Below are 24,015 nucleotides of genomic sequence, written 5' to 3'. Positions count from 1 at the left end.
GCTTCATTCTGCAAATGCAGTTTTGCACTTAGGAGCACAAAACAAAGAGACTGATCACTGGGAATAGCAATCAGAGGCAGCTGTTTCTGTTTTTCTAGTCATCAAATTACCATGATAAGAAGACCTAGTGAAGTAATTGTGAATACTGCCAGTGACTTTTCTGGAGTGATATCAGATCATATGAGACAATTATTTGGGTACGGCTCTCTTCAGTATTCTCCAAAAATAGCTAAATGTGTTACATCAAAGGTTCTGCTCAGGCTTCTTTATAAGACCGTGGCAGGTACCCACAGGACAGTAGAAGAAGAGAAAAGGTATGTTCAATACTACCTTCTCCCAAATACTTTTGTAGCCACCAACCATCTTCATTTTAGGGACTTTATAGTGTGATTTATCTTTCAAAATTCATAATGGATTTGTCATGCGTGCAGCATTTGTTCAGTCTCCTCTTAAGCCCATATAAACTTTTAGTGTCCATAACAATCTTGGTGACCAATTCCATGAAGACCCACCTGCTTTGATTTTGGGAGTTTTCCTGCTTCCTATTAGCTCCAAATGCTCCTGTAATGGCTCGCTGAAACATCAAATCCTTATCCATAGTCTTCAGCTACTGTTTCAAGATTAACAATCATGATTTACTTAAGTTGAATCATTGACCCTGTACTAAACTACTCCACAGCTTTGATCACCCTTAATGTACTTCCATGAGTCTCACCCTATTCTGTACTATCCTTCTGAAACAAGGGGAACACTGTTATAGTATTTAAGATGGCATAAAGAAGCTCACGATGTAGTGGTGTAATAAAACAATCTTTTACCCATTTTTCCTCTCCTAAAATGTTTCCAATCTGATCTGCTTTTTTATTGCTATTGAACTTTGAGATTACTTTTTTCAAATAAATATTTCTTCTGCTTCTAAGATCTTCCTAATCAGTTACTGCCAGCTGAGCGATCAGTATCTTACAAGGTCTTAGGGAAAATTCAGAGTGGCCTTTTCTCATGTATACCACTTCACCCTTTCCCACACTGAATTTAACTACTTTCATCTGCAAGTGCTCCCAGCACTCAGTCTCGTCAGATTTTTCAGTTGTTGCTCTTAACACTCAGCCTTGGTCCTTGCTATGCAGATAACTCAAGCAGGTACAACAAAATTTCTCACTTTACTGTTTCTTTTTCAGGTCACTTCCTAATATGATCAACATGGATGGTCAAATACTCCAAGGCTGCCGCAACATTTCACCACTAGATGAGCAGGTATTTATTATGGAACTGAGACTTGGTTTCCTCCTGAAATTCTTGATGAGGGAACTTGGAAGCTTTGTGGAAACCCAGACAGACTGTATCAACCAGATCACACCCATCTGTTTGCTCAAAGCCTCAAGAGCACTGCAAGGGAGTTACACTTTACACTGTAAAGCAGGGTTTCTTTTTTACTAAAGCTACATTTACCCTATTCTCTATCTTTACAAAGACACCAACTGGTTAAATTCTCTATTGTATTTCTAGTAATTTTTCCAGTATATAAACCACCTAAGGAGGCCCGGGTTTTTTTTAGTTTCTCTTACACATTCCAAACAGCAAGTGTATCTTCCACCTATTTTCCCTGAATTTCTTCATGGAAACCTAGAATGTGGCATTGGCAGCATTCAGCAGTATTATTCAGTATTTTTTTTCTCTATTTCTTTGCTCCACATAGAAGAAAGATACTTACTACAGAGCCAGTTATTTTATACAGTCTTTCCTATTTCAGATAGCAGTGCAGTCTCTGGCACATCATCTTGAGAATACTTGGCACAGCTGCTGCTCAGACAAAGGAGCTACAGCATACTCCTTAGACAAAGAACTGAAGTGCACTCCTTATCTCTGTTATTGGACAAGTTTAATGGTTATTACCTGCCTGTGCCAGCAACCTTAACCTGTGAAAAATGTAAAGCGAAGTTTATTTGTTTTACCATCCCAGAATAATAGGCCAAAGAGCAAGACAAAATAAATTATTTCTATATGGTTCTATGAACAGAGGAAAAAAGACCCCATCATACCCATAAACTCTCAACATCTATAGAAATGCATAAATGAAATAAATTAGTTTCTAACTAAAATGTCAGGCAGAATGACTGGAAGAAAAGTACAAAAAAGTACCAAAAAACCCCCAAAAAACCCCTAAAACGCTAATGGAAAATTTTTGCAATTACCATGCAGTATTTACAGCCTGGTCCATCCAAAACAAGCGGTTGCTACATTAATTTGATGTGAAACACAGAAACAAAACAAATATATTCCCCATTCTTAATTGGTTTAGCAATAATTATTTATCTGTATCAACAGAGAGAGCTCATACAGCTACTCTTTGACCTTATCAAAATACTGCCCCATGCCAATTGTCTAAGAAGTCCTTAGCCTCTTAATTTAGCATCATACAGCAGTAAAATGTGCACTCCAGTACCCAATATGCAAACTCTAATACAAAAACCACCTTCCTTCTTTAAGGCTTACGTAACTCAGGCATTTGAACAGTGTTCCAGAGAAAGAGCATCTTTAATAAAGATTCAATATGCCTGCCCTGATCAAAAAAACGCTGTTGGGAGATATCACATATTGCCTGAGAATTCTAACAAGTCTGCCAGAAAGATTGGAGAAGATCACAGCTAACACTCATGACATCCTCAGTTAATGAACAAAGGCAAAGACACTTCTAAAAATAACATGCAGTATTCATATTTCAGGGCCTTTGTGCACAAAAAGAAAATCTAAAACAGAACAATTGAAAAGACATATAAACCCAGTCATTAATCAACTTTCAATCAACATTTTAAACAAATTTAAAAGTCAGTCAAGTGTTCTCCCTCCTCCTTCTAAATAAATCCTGCTTTCATATCCTCAGGGATAAAAACGTGAGAAGTGACCTAGAAGATACAGTAGGTTGTAGAAATAAAAGACACATTTTGAAAAACAGCTTTTTCCTACAGCAAAATCTGATTCATTGCATCCTTCCTCAGAATGTGAAAAAATGTTTCTGTTATCTCAAAGGAGGCTTCTGGATGCTCCACAGAAAAAAACCCAAAAACAAACCACAAAGCCAAATGAAAATACATTCACAGAACACTTAAGAGAGAAAGGAAATGTGTCATAAGAAAAAGGTTGAGAAGACCTCACCCAGAAGACCTTTCAGTCAAGAGAAACCTCCCTTCCTCTCTAAAAGATGATAAAAAAAGCATGCATTCATATCTTGTTGACTTCTATAGACATTTCTGGCTTAGGTGTAACCTATGAAAGGGAGATAAGTAATCTGAAGCCATCCACCCTTTTGTTGGATTCTGGACTTCTTATTAAAATGGAATACATCTGTCACATGTCCCCCATGAACTGCCCATTACCTTGCACTCTATACAGAAGCAGTAAAATAAAGTACAAGGTAGAAGGGAAGAACATACCTATAGCATAAACGTATCCTGCTGCAGGACAGAAAACAAGCCCCTCCTTCAAGTATGACTGCAATTCTTTCTCCAAAAACAGGACCTACCAACCAGGTAAATCTCAGCTTACTTGAACCTTTTCCTCTTGGGACACAGGACTCAGATCAGAGTGAAATTTAGACAACAATAAATTACAACAGATGCACAAAAGAAGAAGAAAAGAAGCTGGTATGAGTACTGTGCTTCTAGAGGTGATGTTAATTAAGTGGGGTTTAGCTAGCTACAATAAATCTCAGTTCTGTAAGAAGCTGTGGTAGCTGTTCTCATTCTGCTGTGATTCTTCTGCCCTTCAACTTTCCACAACTGCAGTGCCTGCCAACATCATAGAAATACCCAGGGACAAAGCAGATTCAAGACTCACAAGGCACACAGACAGAGAGCTCTACTGGTGGCATCCATACTGACACAGATGTACATGGCAAGAACTTACTCTACACTGTTCCACAGGATGTGTGTTCATGGCTTTAAGGCCTAATTTGCAGCCACAGGGAAATATATCATTTTGAAAACCTGAGGAAAACAACAGTAACAGTGTGATTTCATATCAATCAAGATTAGCCTTGCAGCCAGCTAACTACAAATCCGTGGCATTGGATTATAAAGAAGTAAGGTGGATGAGTGGTTACCACTTTGTGCAAACATGCATGAAAGATAACTGTGCAAAAAACCCTGCAGTGCCAGGGGGACAGTAGTGGAAGAAATGTTTGCTTTGCTCAGATTTTTGTATTAACAACCTCAATTTAAACTCCTTTGGTGACAGAAGGTGGCACACTGAAAAATAATATGATATTAAAATCACAGTGGCCAGATACTGAGTTGCTGAGCAACCAGACGTAGCTTCTGACATCTTAAAAGTTCAGAAAACATCAAGTTCCAAAATCAGCTTCCTAATTATGGACAGCTGAGCTAACCATTTCTAAAAATCTTTGCCACTGCTTTAAAATACATCTTACTTTTAAGGAAGATTATGAGTCACAGTTCCAAGTAGCTTCCAAATCCATACCTGTAGCATACACATATACACGAGAAATTTAAAAACTGAAAATTCAGGGACTGATTCTAAAAATTTGGATGAGTCTACAGTTTAATACCAATTTGAAAAAAATTAGTACGTCAATTATGATTTCAACATTAGTCATACATTTCCTTTACCGCCTCTCCTTTATTTTTGCTTCATAAGATTATTCTGTAGTTCTTTCTGGCAGAATGAATTCCAGGTATGTTTTCGCTATAGGGTGTGCTCATTTGCACTGTCATTTCAAGTGTTTCAGGGTGACCTATAGATGGGTACAAATTCAATGGCGTCCAGAGAGGACATTTCACTGGAGTATTTTTCCTTCTTGCTAATATGCTCAACCAAACAGGGAGGACCTAAGGTTTCAATCCCTTGTGTATTCTATTTATATTGGTTTACATATAAAACAACAGTAAATAGTACTGTGACATGAATTCTGATGCGAGAAAGGCAACTCTACTAAAAGCCTGAAAATGCTACTAAATGGACAGGATGCCTAACCCACGGTCCTGCCAGCTCTGCAGCATTCCTATCAATGACTGCCAGCAGAATTGCCACTCTTTCAAGTGCAAAGTGCACTGGCAGCATAATTTGCAGGAGGCTGCTATGTCCAACAGGAAAGGGAGATAAGGAAAGAGATAAGGGAAAAGGGAAAAGGGAAAAAAAAGGGAAAAGGGGAAATGGGAAAGGGGAAAGACCACCCTGTGTGGTGATCAGTATAAGAGTTCATCAACTAAGATCCAAAAAACATAGCAATTACTGAAAATATCTTCTACATAAGCAAAACATTGGGAAAATTTTTAGTGTATCTTATTTTCCTCAGGAAAGATACGAAAATCTCTTTTACTCTTGTTCCCATTATAATAAACCTCTTAAAGCCAAACTTCTCATTTAGGCATAGAATAGGTTTATTTTAACTATGGACCATGGGAAAGAAAACTGCCAGAAATGAGGGTAAGCCTGTGGTTCTCTTTTGGCTCTCCTGCTTTTTTGTTCAGGAGAGTAAGACTCTTCAATGCATAAGTTATAACTGGCAAGAAAATACCAGCCTTGATCAAACACTGGGTGCAAGTACTCTGCTCTAAAGTATGGTCTTGACCAAAATTCAGAATCAACAACTGTCCTCAGCAAGCCAGTTTTGAGATCTAAATGGAGAAGAGGAATGTAAGAAACAGGGCAAAACCCCACAGTATGCTATATACATTCGTTTGTCTATAGCAACATACAGGAGACTACAAAAACACGTAAATAAACCTAGAAGTTGTGTTGGTTTATAACACAACCTTCTAAAAGTGTGAGTCCAGTTCTTCACCAGCACTACAAACATTAATACATTTTTAATTTAAACCCAGTACCTTGCCATATAGCAACTAAAATTAAAATCTGTGACACAAATGGTAGAGTATCATTCTATTGTTCTATTAGTACAGGAATTTGACTGGCTAGTAAAAAAATCCCTGATGCCTCCTGTTACGTTTATAGTGCATCTGTTCTGGAAATGGTAGCAGCTGAAATAACACACAGCTCCTTTATCACAGTCTACAAGTTGCATTTCTGACATTTGAAGTTGATACCAGAGCTTTTATACTCATGAAGGCACTGAAGAGTCCCATCTAACTCTATGCTGTCTCCAAAAAACCCCATGATCTTCTTCTGAAGAAACCATTGCATTTTATAGACAAAACTCTTGAAGAAAAGCCCAAGGCTAACTATCACATCCCTCACTCCAGTTTCTGTATTTCCCCATATGTGTTAAAAAACAACAAAATATTGTTCCCATAAACTAATACGCCAGTGCACAATACTCTTGACTTCCTAGAGACTCAACTCAATTTCACAATTCTTTCAGGTTCTTCCAAAAAGGTATTTTTCCAAGAAAAGCACACTTCTTTTACACATTTCTTTTAGGGAGAGAGCACTGAATAAGCCTCTAAGGACATGCCTGTAATTCTGTCAGATTTCACGTATGTTTTTTTCTCTGTGTACTCTGTCTACAATGTCATACTCATACAGGTCTTCTCCTATATTTTGTCAATATGGTGCATGCTTTTTTGGGGGTTGGGGGGGCAGAAATTCTGCTAACACATCTTCTGTAGTGCTGTGACAGACAACAGAGACTGCACAGGGTGTTCTACTACATTGCTCTGCTCTACTGTTTGGATTGTGTGGACTCTGTGTTGCAGCTTAAGAAAGGAGAGAACCTCCTTGCTTTGTAAGCATCATATCTCCTGGATTTTGTTCTGGAATTGTTATATACCCATACCTTTTGAAGATTATTTATTCAAATGACATCTCTTGCTATTCTAAATAGCATCATATGGAAGATGTTTAAGACAAAGAGGGGTGAAGTTTCCAGAGAAGAAATCTGTAGACTCCTTTCTTTGACTCTGCATTCCTTTGCAAACTACTTAGTGCGTGTTCAGCACACTCTGAACAGATATGAGTATTTTCTAGGGTAGATTTAAAGCAGTTACGAAGGGAATGCTACCTTTAAATAGACATGGAAAACCGAAGTTGTTGCACTGAAAAAGGAAATAAAGTTACTGCAGGGGCCTTATCCACATGGAGATAAATTATCCTAAGCCCTATTGAACAAAAGCTGTAAGACTGTAAAATTATATTGCAGTAAGTAACTCATGCAGAAAAGTGAGTGGAGAAAATCTAAATGTACAGCATAAACTAAACCACCCCAGTCTTCATACACATGGAAATTTCTGTTTGGGACCACTAGGCAGGGAGATGAGATATATATATCACCCTAAAGAATCATCTATGCCTGGAACATAACAATAGGTTAAAAATAACAGGCTGACCGGGTTGGAAAATTACAGGTGTTCCTAACAGCAACAGTACTTCATTTCCTACACAACTTTATGGAACTAGACATCTAGAAAAGAAAAAATCTTCTGAAAGTTCAGAATACCAACTTTTCATTTTCTATTAGTGTGCTAGCTTCACTGGAAATAAACATGTTCCCCTTTTGCAGGATCTTCCTGTTAGTAACAGTTGCACATAAATAAAGCTTTCTAAACAAACATCTTATCTTTTTATGGAAGGAAGTCCATTAATAAGGAATTGACGTCCTTCCTTGAAAAAAAAATCAGTGCTAATTCTTTCCCATAAACTAAAGAAATAAACTTACACCATGAGATTTTTTACTCTATTTTCACAGCAAAGTGGCTTGTCTGCACGTAGATAAAATGGAATTATTTGAGTTTTCTTACAAACAATATCTCTGTTGCTATTTTGCCCCATAATACTGAATAATTAATTTCTTCCCTCAGTTTTTGATTTCTTCATGGAGCTTGTGGTTTACTTCAATTCTACTCCATTTCTGTTAAAAGTACATGTCAGCCTTTGAACAACATTCAGCCTGGGAGGTTCAGAAACATATCACAACTTTCTAACATTTTGACCTATGCCATAATTTCCAGAAAGATGTTCTTTACTCAACAAATAAAGCCAAATATACTCTAGCACCTCTACTGTCATCTTTATTCACTTTGTTAGCTACATAGGACATTTCTTTTGCCAAAATGAACTTTGTTACAGAAAATCCTTCATCTGCTTCCCTTCTTCAACATAAATTTTCCTTCAGACTAAGAGAATTCGAAGTTAATACAGTACTGCATACTACTTGCAAAAAATGAAATACTGACTTTTCTACCAATGGCTTCAGAAAACCAGCATTTTAACCTATTTGCAACAATGCTGAAAATAGAAATGTTAGTATGTTTAAGGAGAGTTTAGATTTGCAGTGTTATTGTACATCATAATTTAGAATCTCAATGCCATACTGTAGGGAGATCAGCCAAAGAGAATGACAGAATAATGTAGTCTGTGATTACCATACTTGTATAGACTTAGGAGTTATAATGCCATAGTATTGTTGTACAATAAGATCTGTTTACCTTACACACATTAGCTTTGGGGGACACAAGAAACCTCATAAAAATATTTACATAGGAATTTCAAAAGGAAATTTTAAGGGAAAAAGTGCACAAATGTTGCTAGAAAAATGCTGTTATTTCTCTTCAGCTGTGTCTATAAATGAGTGCTATTTCAAAGGCATCTATTCCGATTTTGAAAGATGAAACACTACTATGTTCCAGCAATCACACTTAGATAACCTAAAAATGGGAAAATAAAAATCTGCAATCCTTTACCAAGAGTGCAACAACTTTTCTTACAGAATGCTTCACTTGAGAAGGCATTTAACATATGTCTTAATACAGATAAATAAGAGAGTAACAGGGAGTGAGACTGAGCACCAGGCTCCTCCTCCTCTTCCTCTGTAGTGAACTCAAGGATCCCTCTCTGACTCCATTTTGCACTAGGACAGTTTGCTTTCCAAAGATCAGTCTGCTGTAGAGGTGACAAGCCCTAAGCAGGTAAGAGTCAGTCCACATTACACAAGCTTTGGTGATATTGGTTCCCTGCACTCTTCTTTGGCATCCATATATAATTTTACAAGCTGATTCCTACAGTTTACATTTAGACCATAATACTATTAGTTGCTGGTGGAACTAGAAGACTTCATGTGCTTGTGCAGGTTTAGTTACACACACCTGAGATTCATTATAAAAGGAAGAGAAATTTCCTCTTCCCTTAGCTCTATTCTTTTCAAAGGCTTAGGTCCTCTGAAAGGTTTCCCCCCATTTCTGTTTAGTTCCCAATAACATACTGCGGAACAGTGACCTTTTATAAAAGCAAAACCAGAGCACTGCTTTAAAAGGTTACATGGCACAACTCAGAAAACAGAGCAGATATTCTGGTATCCCATGGTAGCACTGGAAACAGGGATACAGGTGATAGCCTGACAAGTATTTGGACAAAACAGTGCGTTGAAGTTTTTTGTCTCCCATTAGAACTTCTACCCGTTTTCCAGGACTGCCCTGGTCAGTAAGGATACCTTATGCAACTTCCAGCTTTTGTGCCTTACTTTTTCTTTACCCTCCTTCTCTTAGCATATTGCTTCACAAAACTTTTTTGATTTAGAATGATTCTTGACAGGGCAGAAAGCTTGGGGCAGTCTCAACGGAGCTCAGTGAATGTGTACAAAAAAACTTTGGTAATTTTATCTTGTAAGATGGAGTTTTGGTCAGCTGTAGCTAACGACTAACTAAAATACCTGTGAATGGCTCTAGGACTGCTGAATGCATGGCTGGTGCCCAGCCCAACCAAAGGAGCCCCTTCAGTGGTGTCACTGTTACCTGTGCTGCCGTCCTCTCTTGTCCCCGCACCTCCGCGTTCGGCAATACGGGTGTCGCTACTGGTGGAGGAGGTGCTCTGCGCTTTTTCACTTCTGGGTTTGCTGTCATTCCAGAGATATTACCAAGGGACAGTGATGAACCCAGGCTACTGGAACGAGAATTCACCGAGGGAGAATTTGGTGCTGTGGAAAAACCCTGTAAATGGATTAACATCTTGGATTAACATCACTCTTTAAAAACAATGGGAAAGAAAGAAGAAAAACAAGACACATCTGGTTACCGTTTAAACAATGATATGAATAATCATGGATGTTCCTCTGCCAAACCTGCTGAATTGCAAACTCTAACTTTTGGAAACTTCCAAAGGTCAACTGGAACAAAGCTCACAGGCAGTATTAATAAGACAGGAGGCACGATAAGCACCTACTGCGGTTTAACAGTAGTATTGATGGGAACACTGCTGCTGCTTGCTATTTAAAATATAAAGTTCACATCAAGACATATAATTACGGTTATCCAAATGCAATTGCGGTTGCATTTAAATTACAAGGGTTACACATTTCTGAAGCAAGATTTACTCTTATATGAGAACACTGTATTAATAAAATGTTGTCAGTGTCTCAGGCTTGTCTATTTTCTTATCAATCTGCCTGATTTACCTGAGCTTCTCCACAGATTTACATAAGAGAAATTCTGCTACCTATAAACTGTTTCCAATTTACATGCACAATCAAGCTTAATCACTTAAAACATGCTGAAAACAACCTTGGTGAAAAGAAGTCCTGCTGACAGGCACCACTCTGGATTCTAACATGCCCATATTAAAGGAGAAACAGAAAACTATTTTACTAATTCCTTACTTAAAAATTACTTTCATTCTCATTGAAAACTTAATAAAATCAATAGGAAAAGTTTAATGGATTTCAGAATCTTAACACATTTTTATATTAATATACAAAGAGAAACTTATGTAGTCACGTAGTAGCAAATCTACAAATATGAAAGATTAGAATGAGGATTTAATTTTAACTTCAGTTTTTACTCTTAAATTTAATACTTCTTTTTTTACTCTAATATTTCTTTTTTTATGCTAATAAAAATCTTGCCAAAACTTTCCCCTCAAAACTGGAGTCACCTTCTCCGTTTTTTTTAATTAAGAGAACCTTCCATATTAAACTGAAGATTTTACTTCTTAATTAAGTTATTTGACTGTAACTTCTTCCCAGAAATATCTTCTGTGGAATCACCACCGATACCACTTCACCATGACCTGGAGCTGAATAGCTCTTCTGGAAACATAGGCTGATGAGCATGGTTGATAATTCTGCTCTTATCACAACAGAACATGCTACCACAATTGCAAAACTCTCCCATTGAGGACATAAAGCTCTCTGGTGGAATTTTGTCCAAAACCACAGAATACATACTGGCAGGAAACTTAAAGGCCACTCCAAGTGCCATTACTTAAAAAAAAAGAAAAAAAAAGAAAAAAAAAAAGAATTCTTTCCATAAGTGCCAAATGTACTTAGGTAAAAATTAAAAACACAGGCAGCATGCTTGAAAACACAATTCATTTAGTTTTAGGACCATTGAGGAAGCACTGATAAAGCATAAAGGGATGCGAAATAGAGCAATGTGAAAATATATTTAATACAGACTCCTCTACTGCCTGGTAAAGTTCCATGTTCTGTAGATTCCTGTGAAAGCAACTGAGATGCCAACAGATTTGTGCCTTTGTCCTGCATTTACTGTGCATGTGATACCGATTACTGACCTAAACGCTTTTGTTAACTTTTATGTTGTGCACTGCACAGCACGCTTAATCTTGAAATAATGTATTTAGCATGAGTGAAGCATGATACCAGTCTTCTCTGACTGAAAGCAGCGTTTGCCGCATCTTTTTCATCACGAATTTCTCTGAATTGAGTGCCATCAATAGCATCTTTACCCATCCAGGAAATGAAGAAAAAAGTTTGAAGTAGAGGCGTTGTTTAAAAGCTTAGGTATAATCTTATAGAGAAGTAGTTTTGTCTTGGCCCTGTATCCTGGGCAGTGAAAACAAATAATGATCTCATCTGTAAGCTAAAAGTTTTAAGCCATTATAAGTGCATACTGTACAAGGTCCTATCAAATAAGGCTTGTTTACTCCTACAGAAATGATGGGTTCACAGAGTGAAATACAAAGTAGTTTCTTCTTTTCACACATTTACAAAACAACTGAACAAAACAATTTCAAAGTGGATTCTGCAGGTATGTTTTGACTCTATTAATTCTTTAGCCTTCTAGATAAAAGAGTGGAGAAATTTTAGACAGAGATGTATGAAAATAATAAAAAAGCCCGAAGACCTCCCTCCTAGCACTACAAATACAGAGCACTGGTAACATGATAAGCCATAACCAGTTTAAAATGAATATTCAACTTTATCTCAAGATCTTGTGGCTGAAGAGCTATCAGAATACTTTTCCAAGCTACAGGTCATTGGGAAGGAACACAGCAGTGAACAACTAAACAGTTTAAAGCTGGTTTGTTCTGTTTTTAAGCTTGGATTTCCTAACAGAAGATAATGGGGAAAAAGATAATACTTCCGTGGCATTATAGTTTTTACTAAAAAATAGTTGAATGATAAAAACCCCCCCCTAACCTTGCACATTCATCTATGTTTTCTTTTCCAAGTCCAACGTTTATATCAAGCCCATTATTCCCTTACTGAGCATTTCAAGAATGCTCATGTAAATACACTTGCCCTAAAACAAAAACTCGCCACAGCTTCAGAGGAACGGAATGAGGACAGTTTTGAACTAGTTTTGAAAGCCCTCTCTTGCGGCAAGCAGAGCTTTGCCTAACTGGAGGCAGACCTTCGAATTCTCCCACGTGTGTAGTCATTTTCATTAGCTTTAAGAGAGAAAAAAAACCAACCCTGGACACAAACCACTGACACAAGTGATTTTGGCATGACTCGTCTTTTGTTGTAAAACTAATACAGAGAGACAACACCTAACCCAGCTTTTATATTTTATGTTGGGTTAGATGCAATGCAATTTCTTTCCAAATCACGGGATTTTGGAGGCTTGTTTTTCAGGCAGTTTAGCAAGGCAACTATTAAGAGCATACAACATTAATCAAGCAAAATTGCAGGGACACGATATCTATGTGCCAAATACTCCAACCATCTCTCATTTCTTGTTTTTCTAATTTTGTTATCAAAGAACCAATTGAATTACTCAAATTACAGCAGTGTAAGTGAGGAAAGCCAAGGTTGGGAATTGAAGCCAATGTTGCTGGCTAAAAAAAGTCGGCCCTTATCCTCTGTTTCATTTGACAAACAGGTTAGCAGGAATACTCTGCTGAGAATCCAAGTCAGTTCATAGAATCCATGTGTTTCATAAGGAAAAGAAATAAAAGGAAAAAAGAAGAAAAATCATCTAATAAAAAAAATATCATGGAAACTAATTATATAAAGAGCTTTTGAAAGTGTTTCTCAACTTGCAAAATCACAGTCTTTGTTAAGCCACTAGTGTTCAAGCACTTTGCTACCAGTTCAAACAGCAGTTAATGAATGCAAACTAGCAAGAAAAAGAAACAGTCTGGTTTGGGGTTGTTTTTTTCCCCCTGAATTAAAGCAAACCCAATACAAAACCAGATAGAGCAGCATAGGTCAGCAGTCAGGTTAGACACTGGCTGAGCACAGGTTTGGAATATGTCCTGAAGCACAGCCACAGATTAGAGCCCATTTCAATTCCAGCAGATATTGGATGGAGGCAAGAAACAACTGCTGTACCAACCTATGGTGCCATCGCGTGTCGACATCATTTGATGTTAAACTTGCCAGCTAGTTTTTTCCCTCTTGTTAAACTTCTGAAATCCAAGGAACTTCCTATTTTTTTCCTAATGTATATCAGGTGCTTTCTTTGGGGTTTAGTAATTTAATTTTAAGATTTTTTTTCTAACTAGTTCTTCTAATTGAAATTTAGCTATCAAGGGCATTTGAGTCCCTATTTTCAAGGGCAGATAGGGACTGCTAAAATCACAGAAGTATGAAAGCTAAGAGTAACCTGGTGAGGTATGCATACCACTCTCATTTTCCAAAGACACCAAGCAGTCAGCTTTCTACAAGACTTCTAAACTCCCACAGTCTGCTGAACTCAACACAAGATGGATCAAGAGCCTAAAGCTGAGGCTAGTCCCTGTTCCAAAGTCATCAACCTAGAATGCAATTGTAAAATACCTTTTTCAAACTACCTCCTTTTCTAGAATAAACAGAAGTTCTAGTATCTTATGGATAGTTTCAAAATTCTAAAGTCATATTTAAATAAAGATAAGAGTAATCTAATAAAAATATAACGGTACTGCTGTGAGAATTCTGCTTTACAAAAACAGATGTGTATAAAAATGGAAATCAGATTATGATTGCTTTTTAAAGATGTCCCTTATATACAACTTTTTTACCCAAACCCCTGTTATTAGCATTTCCTTGACTTTCTGATGACACTAAGTGGCATTTAAAGGTCAGCAAGGAAGAGGCTGCAGATTGCCTGTGAGAGTGATTTGACTTCCCGTTCCCTGTTCACACCGGTCAATAAAAATTTTTCAAAATGTCAAGTTCTTTTCTTGCGAGGTTGCTACAGACAAGCCTTTCTTCCGCAGCTCTTTGCCAAAACTCACATATTTGGGCTCCCAGTCTTGTTATGCAACTTCCTTCTCAGAAGTTTTTAAATCAGAAGTAATCAATTCAGCTGTTTTTAAGCACTCAAAGTACCAGATGTATTAGCGAAAAGTAAGGGCTTTATTTTTCCAAAATAGAGACAAAAAAAAAAAGTATCATAAAAGATATAATTTTTTTTTGCAAGTGCACTATGGGTAAATACAAAAGGTAAGATTTATAGCAGCAAACAAATCCATCTATTCAATGACAGCAAGAATATTTATGCCTTTTAGACATTTAAACTCCATTAATGCAAACTTTTATTGATTAGCTGAGTGATACCACAACTGGTTACAACTGGCCATATAAAATTCCAGACAAGGTTATGTCAGAATTACTGCACAAAGTGAACTTAGAGGCTGCTTTCCCTGACATGACACTGATACTACTCACACTAAATTTACACTAGAACTGACAACACAGAAACTGAATTAATCCAAGTTCCTGCTTCAAAACTAAAGCATTATACTGCAGTCATGAGATTGCTGGGAGACACAGTTAAAAAAGACCAACAAAACAAAACAAAAAACTTGCAACTACTCAGATTTTCCTTTCTTACCAGCCACACTGAATACAGTTTATTTTTTTGTACTCCCTGAAGCACTTGTGCTGACAGTCTGCAGTCAGAAGGAAAAAAAAGTTAACCTTTTCCTGTTCTGAACTGAAAAAATAATAAAAAAGGCATATTAATGTTATTTACTTTATACTGCTTTATTATCTCACTGAATTTTGCTGTTGGTAGGATATTATCTGGTCACACATCACAATAATATAAGAGAAGCAACTACTTTGTTTCCACAATAGTTATTTACACAGGCTGTACTGTGTTGATTTTATATGCCTGGCAAGCAGGCTCTTAAGTTCTTACTGTAAAAGTTTTGAGTTATAATTTGAAGCCGTACAACTACTGCTACCTTACACTTGTATGAGTCTATCACAGCATCTAGATAGCAGTTCCAGATCTCATGGTCAGGGCCCATTTGGTAGACACCAGAACTTACACAGCCAGAACCAGAGATGTCTGAGAACATTCTGTCTCCTGCGCCCTTGCCAATTCTCCCTCAACGTGGCTGACCACGCTCCTCTTGTTTTAGTACAGAGTTTTTTGATCAGAAATCCTAGCAGTGCCAGGTGCAAGGTAGTCACTTCCCATACAAAATCATCTATTTTATCTCCTAGTGCTAAAGTGGCCAATCTGCCAACCTGTCACTGCAGCGGTTACTAAAATTTTCCTATGACATAGGTCCACACCATCTACAATTATGCTGTTTTTCTTCTTAATTGTTTTTATCATTAGTTTTTTCCTTTGTACCTTAACCATATCTTCCCTTCCTAGAAGCTTATCTGATTACTTCTCATCTTCACTTAGGTAAGCTCATGTGATAGAAAGTATCTTCACAGCTAAGAGTTCAGCCTTGGTTTCCAGCTCCAACTGGTTTATGTTCACTTAGCAACTCCTGTGACATCCAACTTCTCTTCCAGCAGAAAAGCTGAAAAAACAAAACACCCAAGGAAAGGAACTAGGAAAATGGAAGCCTCCAGGAAAAAGGTTTTCCAAGACACACCAAGGGGCTTAGATTCACTGTCAATTTCTCAGTAGGGAACAAGTATGGGCATTAATTCTGGCTGCTTCTACTACACTGAGGACAACAAGGGTGCACAAGCACAGTGAGTTTCCAAGACTTCTTCAGTTCTTGTTATACTTCTTGTGCCTCCTGTACATAAAAGAAGTGAAGCAATATTCAAAACTTATTTTCCATTTGAAAATCACATGGATACAGAATGAATATGGCAAAACACACAAGTAAGAACCCACACATAAGCTGCTTACTTTTTTTGATAAACTGTCAAATATTATATTTTGAAGTTTAGGTTAGGAATAGAAATATTTTACTCAAATCATTAGGAGGTTAGAAAACATGGATTGGGAATACATGAACTCCACCTAAACATAAACATGTCTGTAAACTCTTGCAAATATAAAGAAACAGATGCAGTATCACCCACTACTACCACCTCCTTCAGTATTCTGCCAGTCTGAGATCACAAATTTAATCTGAGTTCTCCAAAACCAAAGGAGATACCATGACACATACAAAGCAGTGGAATACAAGTCTAGGAATTCAACAATGTGTATTAATCAAGCAACTCAAAGACTGTCAAGTCAGCTATATTTTTTTAATATTTTATGACAGATCAATGTTTTGAGAATTCCTCAATGCTTTGAGAACTGAAGCTTTTAAACCACTTCTTGTGATTTAAAATTCATTGTATTTCCTCCAAATAAATTTTCCAGTTTCCTGTTTTACTTTTCAGATTTTCTCAAGTCAGAATACTTGCCATGCTTAATAAAACCTTTGTCTATTATTGCTACCCAAATTCATTCATGTCAGTCTGAAGAAGTCAATCAGTATCAAGAGGAATGAACACAATTATTTTCCATTGCAGCAACAGATGCAAAAAAGGGAAGACAAGCTAACTTGATCTACATTTTTGCCTTTGCACCATGTCTTCTGTAAGGGAAAGCATGTTTCAAACAAATTCATAATTTTTAAAAAAAGTAGCATGGGAACAGAATTAGCAAAAAGTAGCATTTCTTGACAGAAGAGGGTAGCCATGTCTCAACAATTCAGAAGGTGGGATCAAAATGCTGCCTGGTACTAATGGGAAGACCCAACTGTATAAATGGGTGTTTGGAAGGCACATACATATAAATGCTTTGTGTTCTCTCCTATCAATGTGCACACTGAACTCATTGCTGTAACCAGCAAGCTGGTATCCTGTGGCTCTTGTGAATCACAGCTGAGCAACTTATTTAAAAGAAGAGAAACATAATTTCTTTGATTAAGAGCTGTTAGCACTGACAAGTCACTCTCAACTGGATGTAGCAAAAACACGCTACAAATCTTCGTAATGCATAATTGATTTAATTTCTGTCACTGTGTGTTCTGTGAAAAAGTAAAAATCTATTTTGCTCAAATCTGAAGATATTTAGCCACAAATGAAAGAAACTTAGGCTGCTAAACAATTTTTTCTGAATGAATGTAAACAGCAAACCAAGGAATGGTATGTTCAAAACAGCAAACCTCAGCTCAACATCACACAAACTGACATATTTTACACTTAATATTCCACTACTCATCAGATTCTTAATTTACAAAAATCCAGCTAAAGATAAGACACCAAATTATTGGGAGATACTTTAACATTGGTATAAATCCAAGGACATTCATGAAACAGTCACAGGCTTCAGCAGGTGTCCATTACAGGTATCTTTGTAAGATTTCCTAAAACCAGCATGCGTATTAAAAAAAGAGACATGTGTCTAGTCCTTTAAAATGCCACTTTACAGTGCCATACATGTTACAGAGAAAAAACATGGACATATATGCACAAGCTTCCAAAACATGCCAATCTCCTTTCTGCCCTTAGGGTGCTCTGCAGCCGAGACCATCAGGCTGAGTGACAGCACACAAAGCATGTGGGTTCTTTTCTAAATTTCTGGATGTGAGACATATTTTAAAAACCCCTAAAATGCAAATATTTTTGCTTTTGTTTTCTGTATGTAAACCCTAGTGAGAAGAAAACATCATTAACACAGCATGGAAAACATTTTGGGGTCAAATGTTCCTATGCTCCTTGGCAGTTTAAAGGAAACATTGCTACCCATCACTCAGGTGGGAGGTAGGGAGTGCAGGCTGCAGGCACAATTTGAAGTGAATTCCAAAATCAAGCTGAACTGAGGGTGACAGTCTGGTGACAAACCAGATGCTTAGGGTTTGTTCACATTCTATACAAGTATATAATGATTTATCTTGACTTTCAGAAGTGTATGGACAACTTTGTGTCTTATTTGAAAAAAAGTTCTATCGTTTTCTTTTTCTTCTTTTAATATAATTTTGGGAAAATACCAGAATCAATTTACATCTAAAATGCACCCTCTTGGGCCTGATTTACATCTTTCTGTCTAGACTGCTAAAAACTTATCTTCCACAAGTACAACAGTTTTTGTCACAATGCACTGTCAGAATATGTCAGCCTATAAAAAACCAACGTATTTTTAAAATAGATTTTTCATAACTGTCAAAAATCCTAGTATGTAAAGTCACTTTTTGAAGAAATAATAATATCAAAAGATCCCCAGAAAGGAATATCCAATAAAAGATAGAGAGTCAGCAAATTCAGCTACTCACATAACTTTTTTTTTTGATAGCTACGTGCTTGTAATGAGAGATGTGCAGGGAATTATAAAAGAAATGGTGAATCATAAAAGGAAATAAGAAAAAATGTGGAAAACATTACAAGTCTCTTTCTGGGTATTTGTCCAAGTGGAATAAAAGCAGACGTGAAAGGAGGAAAGAACACATGAAGTGAGGATGGGAACAAAAACAGTAATTGTGGCAAAAAATGAAGCGATCATTCATGGGATTTGACCAGAAAGAAGTCCTTGAAGAAATTCAGAGATGAAAGTTTGGAAAAGGAGAGGAGAAAAAAAAGCACAAGAGTTCAGTGATTGCGATAGCAAGAGTACTACCTTATACCCTGGGGAAGGAACAATGAACTAAGGAGACTGTGCATGACAGAAATCACATTTTGTAAGAAAACTCCATGACTGTCTATATACTGGCCCAGCAAAATGGTGATGTTCATGTTCATTTGTCATAAAGGTAGTGGGAGCAAAGTCAAATGAGCAGAACTCGAATCAGGAAAGGTTTAGCACATAAAGAGAATGGGATGGACACACACACACACATATTCATGGATGTGTGATAAATATTTCTTTGGTAGGGATTTAATACATACCAAGACATGGAAATGAGGCAGAAAGGAAGAAAATAACAGAAGAAACATTTTGAAACCTACAAAGAAATGTCCAAAAGCCAATGACAGACTCAAATAGAAAAACACATTTTAAAGGAACCTGAAGAAAGAATTACAGAGGAAAATTCTTATGGACTCCAAATTTTAATTCAATCCCAGTATAGAAAGAAGATACGAAGATACTAAGCCAGAAGGAAAACAAGGGAAGAACATTAGAAAACAGGCTCTTTACACTTTGTCTTGGAAGGGCATTAGCAGATAGAGTGAGAGCCATCTTGGAAGACTGAGGATGGAAAAAGCCACATTTTTGTAAGCTTGAAAACGTTGGTTTCTCCTTTCACTTATACTTTTGCACTACATGAAAATAGATTAGCTCAATCCAACAGTGTTGAACAACCAAGCCAAAAATCAAAATCTGCCTTTACTAATGGTCTGGCAACAGACTTCAGGAAACAGGGAGTTCAAAAGGCCAAAGACCGACAATAGAAAAAAAAAAAAAAGACATTTTTCCACTGGTTTTTAGCATTCATCAATCATAAATAACCACAAAATGGATCAGAAGTCTCAAGCAAAATGAATTTATCATTGCAATATGCATTGATTTTCTTCATTTTCTCTAGAATTATTAATTCTTTTAAATCAATCAGCCAATGCTTTTAGTTCATGGAAGACAGGAGTTGTTACATCTGCAATATATGTCCTCCTGAAATTCAAAATATTTTAAAAACTACTGCAGAAGAAGTTCTTCTTTGCAAATTCTTTTTGCGTATAGAAACTATTAAACCACTAGAGTTGATTATCTTCAATATATTTTCATTGTAGGTATGCCAATTTATACTGGAGGAGGAGATGGAAACTTTACATAAAACATGCAATTTTAAAAAAAACTGCTTTAACGTCTGCACAGTCAATTTTTATGGTGACCAGAATTATGAATGGAATAGTTCCTGGCATGAGGTTTTTGGGTGTGTATTTGTTTGGTTTTGGAGAAATAATTTCTGTGTTTTACTGAAAGTATTTTTATTCCACTTGAATTAGAAAGTGTTTTCTCTACATTTTAATGGAAGTGTTGTCCTTATGCAAGTTTTCCGGAGGCATGAAACATAAATAATCGATCCTCAAAAACTTTCAGTGTCTGATGAAATTCTGACACATAAGACTACTGGCCTCTGAAAATCTTGACTTATTATAGCTGTTGATGAATGAAGAAAATCTTCTTAGATTCAAAGGCAAATTTTCACCAAGATCTGCAGAATTTCTCTAAAGTCAAAAGTGTTGCTCTGATCTCTACTCAAACTCAAGGATCTGGCTTCCAGCTCCAGTCCTTATAACCCAATTCTGACCCAAATACTTTATTAACTTAGAATGCATTCCTGCAACAACTTTTCCCTTTGAAGCATGTGGTGACTTTAGGTGGTTAGCTAGAGGGAGACAAATACAGTCATCCAACTGTCAAAGCAAATTTTCAACAAGGAAAATTTACACTTAGTAATGATAAAACACTGCCAAAGATATTACTGAAAACCAATATAACCTCTGAAGACTTTAAAACTTAAATTAGAAGAACAAATAAGCCTTTGAACTCTAAAATTAGTGCAAATCTTAAAACAAATCCTAATTACAGAGTCACTAGGATGATTCTAGCAACATGAATCAGAAGTCTGCAGCCAGAAACTTTACAGTTTCAATTAGCCCTTTCAGATGTCTGGATGTGCAGGTGTGCATGCAACATAACCTCTGTGCATACGTATGTGGATCTACATGCAAACACAGGGATGTCTGCACACACAGCTTACCACTTCAGTGGGCTCCTCCTGATACCTGAACACCTGTTTGTGCCTCAATGCACGCATACCTACTACACACTGAGTACATGAGTACAATAAGCTGAGTCTGAAGCCCTAAGGGCTGGCCTAAGTAAGCTCCCTAACTCTCTGCATGTTTCAGGAGTTTCAGGAGTTTCAGGAGTTTCAAGAGTTTCATGACAACTTCTGACTGCAAACTACAGCACTGGAGCAGACCAACCGTTTAATGACATGACAGCATTCAGCAAAAGACAAAATCAAAAGACAAACTCACATCGTGCTTACAGCTTGATGGTCAGGTACTGATGGTAACAAACCACTTTGAATTATAACAGCTGAATATTTAGTCCCAGATCAGCATCAGTGGTCAGGAACAAAGAGAAGGAGTCAGGAGGACATCATGTGAGAGTACAGGGGTGAGGAGAAGGCTTAAATACAACACTCTCCTGCTGGGCAATGGATAGAGCACATCCAGGTCAGGTGTGGTACACAGCCACCTTCTGTTTCATAACACCTACATATTGATACCTGCAGGAATTAAGCTTGTATCATTAAAGGAGATGATCAATTTGGATAGAAAAATACATATGCTTATACTTTGAAGAAATCAAATGAATTAATTTCAGGAACTGAATCTTCCAAGACCATGAAATTCAAATCCAAGGTTCCTCTACATCCTGAAGGATGCTCCAAAGACTATCCTCTTGGAGAAAAATCAATACCCTGATCATGCTAGCAAAAATCATGCAAGTTCATTAACTGGGTTTAGAGGAACAGGCCAGGAATAAAGAAGCAGACTCTCCTTTTGAATTTTCTTTGAAGCAATGCTTGAACGCTATTTTAACATCCTTGGCCTTTAAGTCTTTTCCTATTGTGAACATTTTTTGCTTTTCTTTGAACTCTAACTTTGTCTAGGTCACTCCATTTTCCAAATAAACGTGAAGTGAAAATATAGGATACTGCAAAGAGACTGGAAGTACAGATGTGCTGGAGACTGGGCTACTTCAGCCTTTTCCAACTTTGTATATACATATATATAAATTCCTTTGCAGTATACTGTAGCCTGTGAGGTTTCTCCAAGTCAAAAAAATAAGTGATATATCCTTAAGAAACCAGAGCTTGACTTGTGAATGTTTATTATTCACAAGAAACTGATTTTCCTACTGTGTATAGCATTGTTTCTTTGTGAATTTAGTGTGTAATATTAAGAAATCACATCTATCCAATCTGTTTATTTCCACAGACTGATGTACTCCAATCCACTGGAGTGAACACCCCACTGCTCAGTTCTGGCAGAAACTTTTCAAGCACAGTCCCAAATTTAACCGACACAGAAGTTAAAAACCCGTAAAATAGATACAACATATACTGACACTTAGACTTCAACTGGCACAATTACAGCTTAAATAGCGCAACCAGAGCTGGGAATTCTGCTCACTTGTTGGTATGCATTGCTTCAGATAACAAAGAAAAACCTGCTTTTGCAACAAATTATTGGTTGGTGAAAGCCACTCCCTTCCTTTGCCACTGTTTGCAATTCATCTTCTACAAGACTTAACATGTTTACTTTGGGGTTTTCTCCTTCCCCAGTGAGAAAACTCTCTATAAACTAAGCAGCTTCAAGGGGTTTATCTGCGCCAACTGCCCATCAAAACGGAATGAAGGTCTTACGTTTTAAGAGATTACAGTGAAAGTGTCAGAAGACTTCTGAGAACTTGAAGTAGGACAAGAAAAAACAATTCTAAAATGGACTAATGTAGATAATGGCTAGCAACTTATAAAGAACATGGTCCAAAGCCAGTAAAAGGCAGCAGGAATTGTCCCATTGGCTCTAGTGAGTTCTGCATTGAGTCTCCAATTATCAATCTTAGTGTATGATTCCGAAAGAAAACAATACTCTAAATTATGCGGCACTGTCATTTCTCCACAAAATCTTTTTGTTCAGTATACTTTCAAGCTCAATGAAAATCATAAAAAAGCCAGCCAAGAAAACATAGCTCTGATTTTTTAAACATAAAATTTGGTCCCAGATCTGCATATTTCAATCTCTTCTGTTAAAGAAATGAAGAAAGTAAAGGACCTCCAACAAAACAGATGTGAACTGGATCACAAGAAATAGGCAAGGAGTTGTTTTAAAAGCATGATCAAAACAGATTAAAAACCAAAATCCATAGAACCCAATGCATGATCAGATACCTTACACTGATATGCAATTAGTTGTGTGGCAAGTGTTTAAAAAATCAAAACACGTGATGTTAAACAGCATATGAACATGTCTACAAAGCTAAAAGATCACTACTTTCACCCTTAGCATGATGCGTTCTTTGATGTAATTTTCAGCCACAGGAAATTAAAAGCAGAACAATATAATAGGTTCACAATCAAAACCAAAAACACTAAGAAGTCTTAAACTATTGCCTTTCCATAGACAGAGGATAAAGTGGGCTTTTTTTTCCTAACTCAAAGAAGTTACATAGGATATATTTTCCCAGCTCCCTTTCTTCCCCCCATTTTGGGCGAGTGGGGAAGAAGGTGTGAGAACTTTGGATAGGCAAGTTGCTTTTAATTAAATACTAGTTAATAACTTTTTCTGACCTGTACAACTGCCAGTATTTTTAGTTGGTATTGTCTTTCTGACCTGTAACCCTTAAACTAGAACAAGAACCTTGTTTAACATTTGTTAAATTTAGACAGCACCACTATCCACTATTACCCTCCTCCCACTGCTGCTGCACTAATCTCCCATGCCAGCTGCTCAAATGTTTACATCTGAAGGGCTTTCTCTGTTTGTGCAAAAACAGTCTCTGCACAGTATCTCTCATCTGTACATTTGCCAGAATGAAGGCAAGAAAAGCCTCCCTGCTGGAATTCTTGATTAATAAATAGTCTTAAATGTTCCTTCTTCCCCTCCCCCTTCTGTCAAATCCATTGCCATTAGGTTTTTACAAGGCAAACCTCCACAGTGCCGTTTACTGGCCTGACTCT

At 37.0% G+C, this 24,015-nt stretch overlaps 1 protein-coding gene across 11 annotated transcripts in view; it reads right to left on the bottom strand.

Annotated features, from left to right (window-relative positions):
- COBL (cordon-bleu WH2 repeat protein) overlaps positions 1-24,015 on the bottom strand; it is a 183,842-nt gene that overhangs the window by 64,576 nt on the left and 95,251 nt on the right. For 10 of the 11 annotated variants that reach the window (XM_063399241.1, XM_063399258.1, XM_063399183.1 and 7 more), the window contains one exon: positions 9,702-9,896. The exons of the other annotated variant lie outside the window; for it this stretch is intronic. In XM_063399241.1, the coding sequence (XP_063255311.1) occupies positions 9,702-9,896 (195 nt within the window). The remainder of the gene's footprint in view (positions 1-9,701; positions 9,897-24,015) is intronic. 11 annotated transcript variants of the gene reach the window in all.

Source organism: Prinia subflava, chromosome 1 (assembly GCF_021018805.1).
Source record: "Prinia subflava isolate CZ2003 ecotype Zambia chromosome 1, Cam_Psub_1.2, whole genome shotgun sequence".
Taxonomy (NCBI): domain Eukaryota; kingdom Metazoa; phylum Chordata; class Aves; order Passeriformes; family Cisticolidae; genus Prinia; species Prinia subflava.
This window is presented reverse-complemented; position numbering and strand designations above follow the sequence as displayed.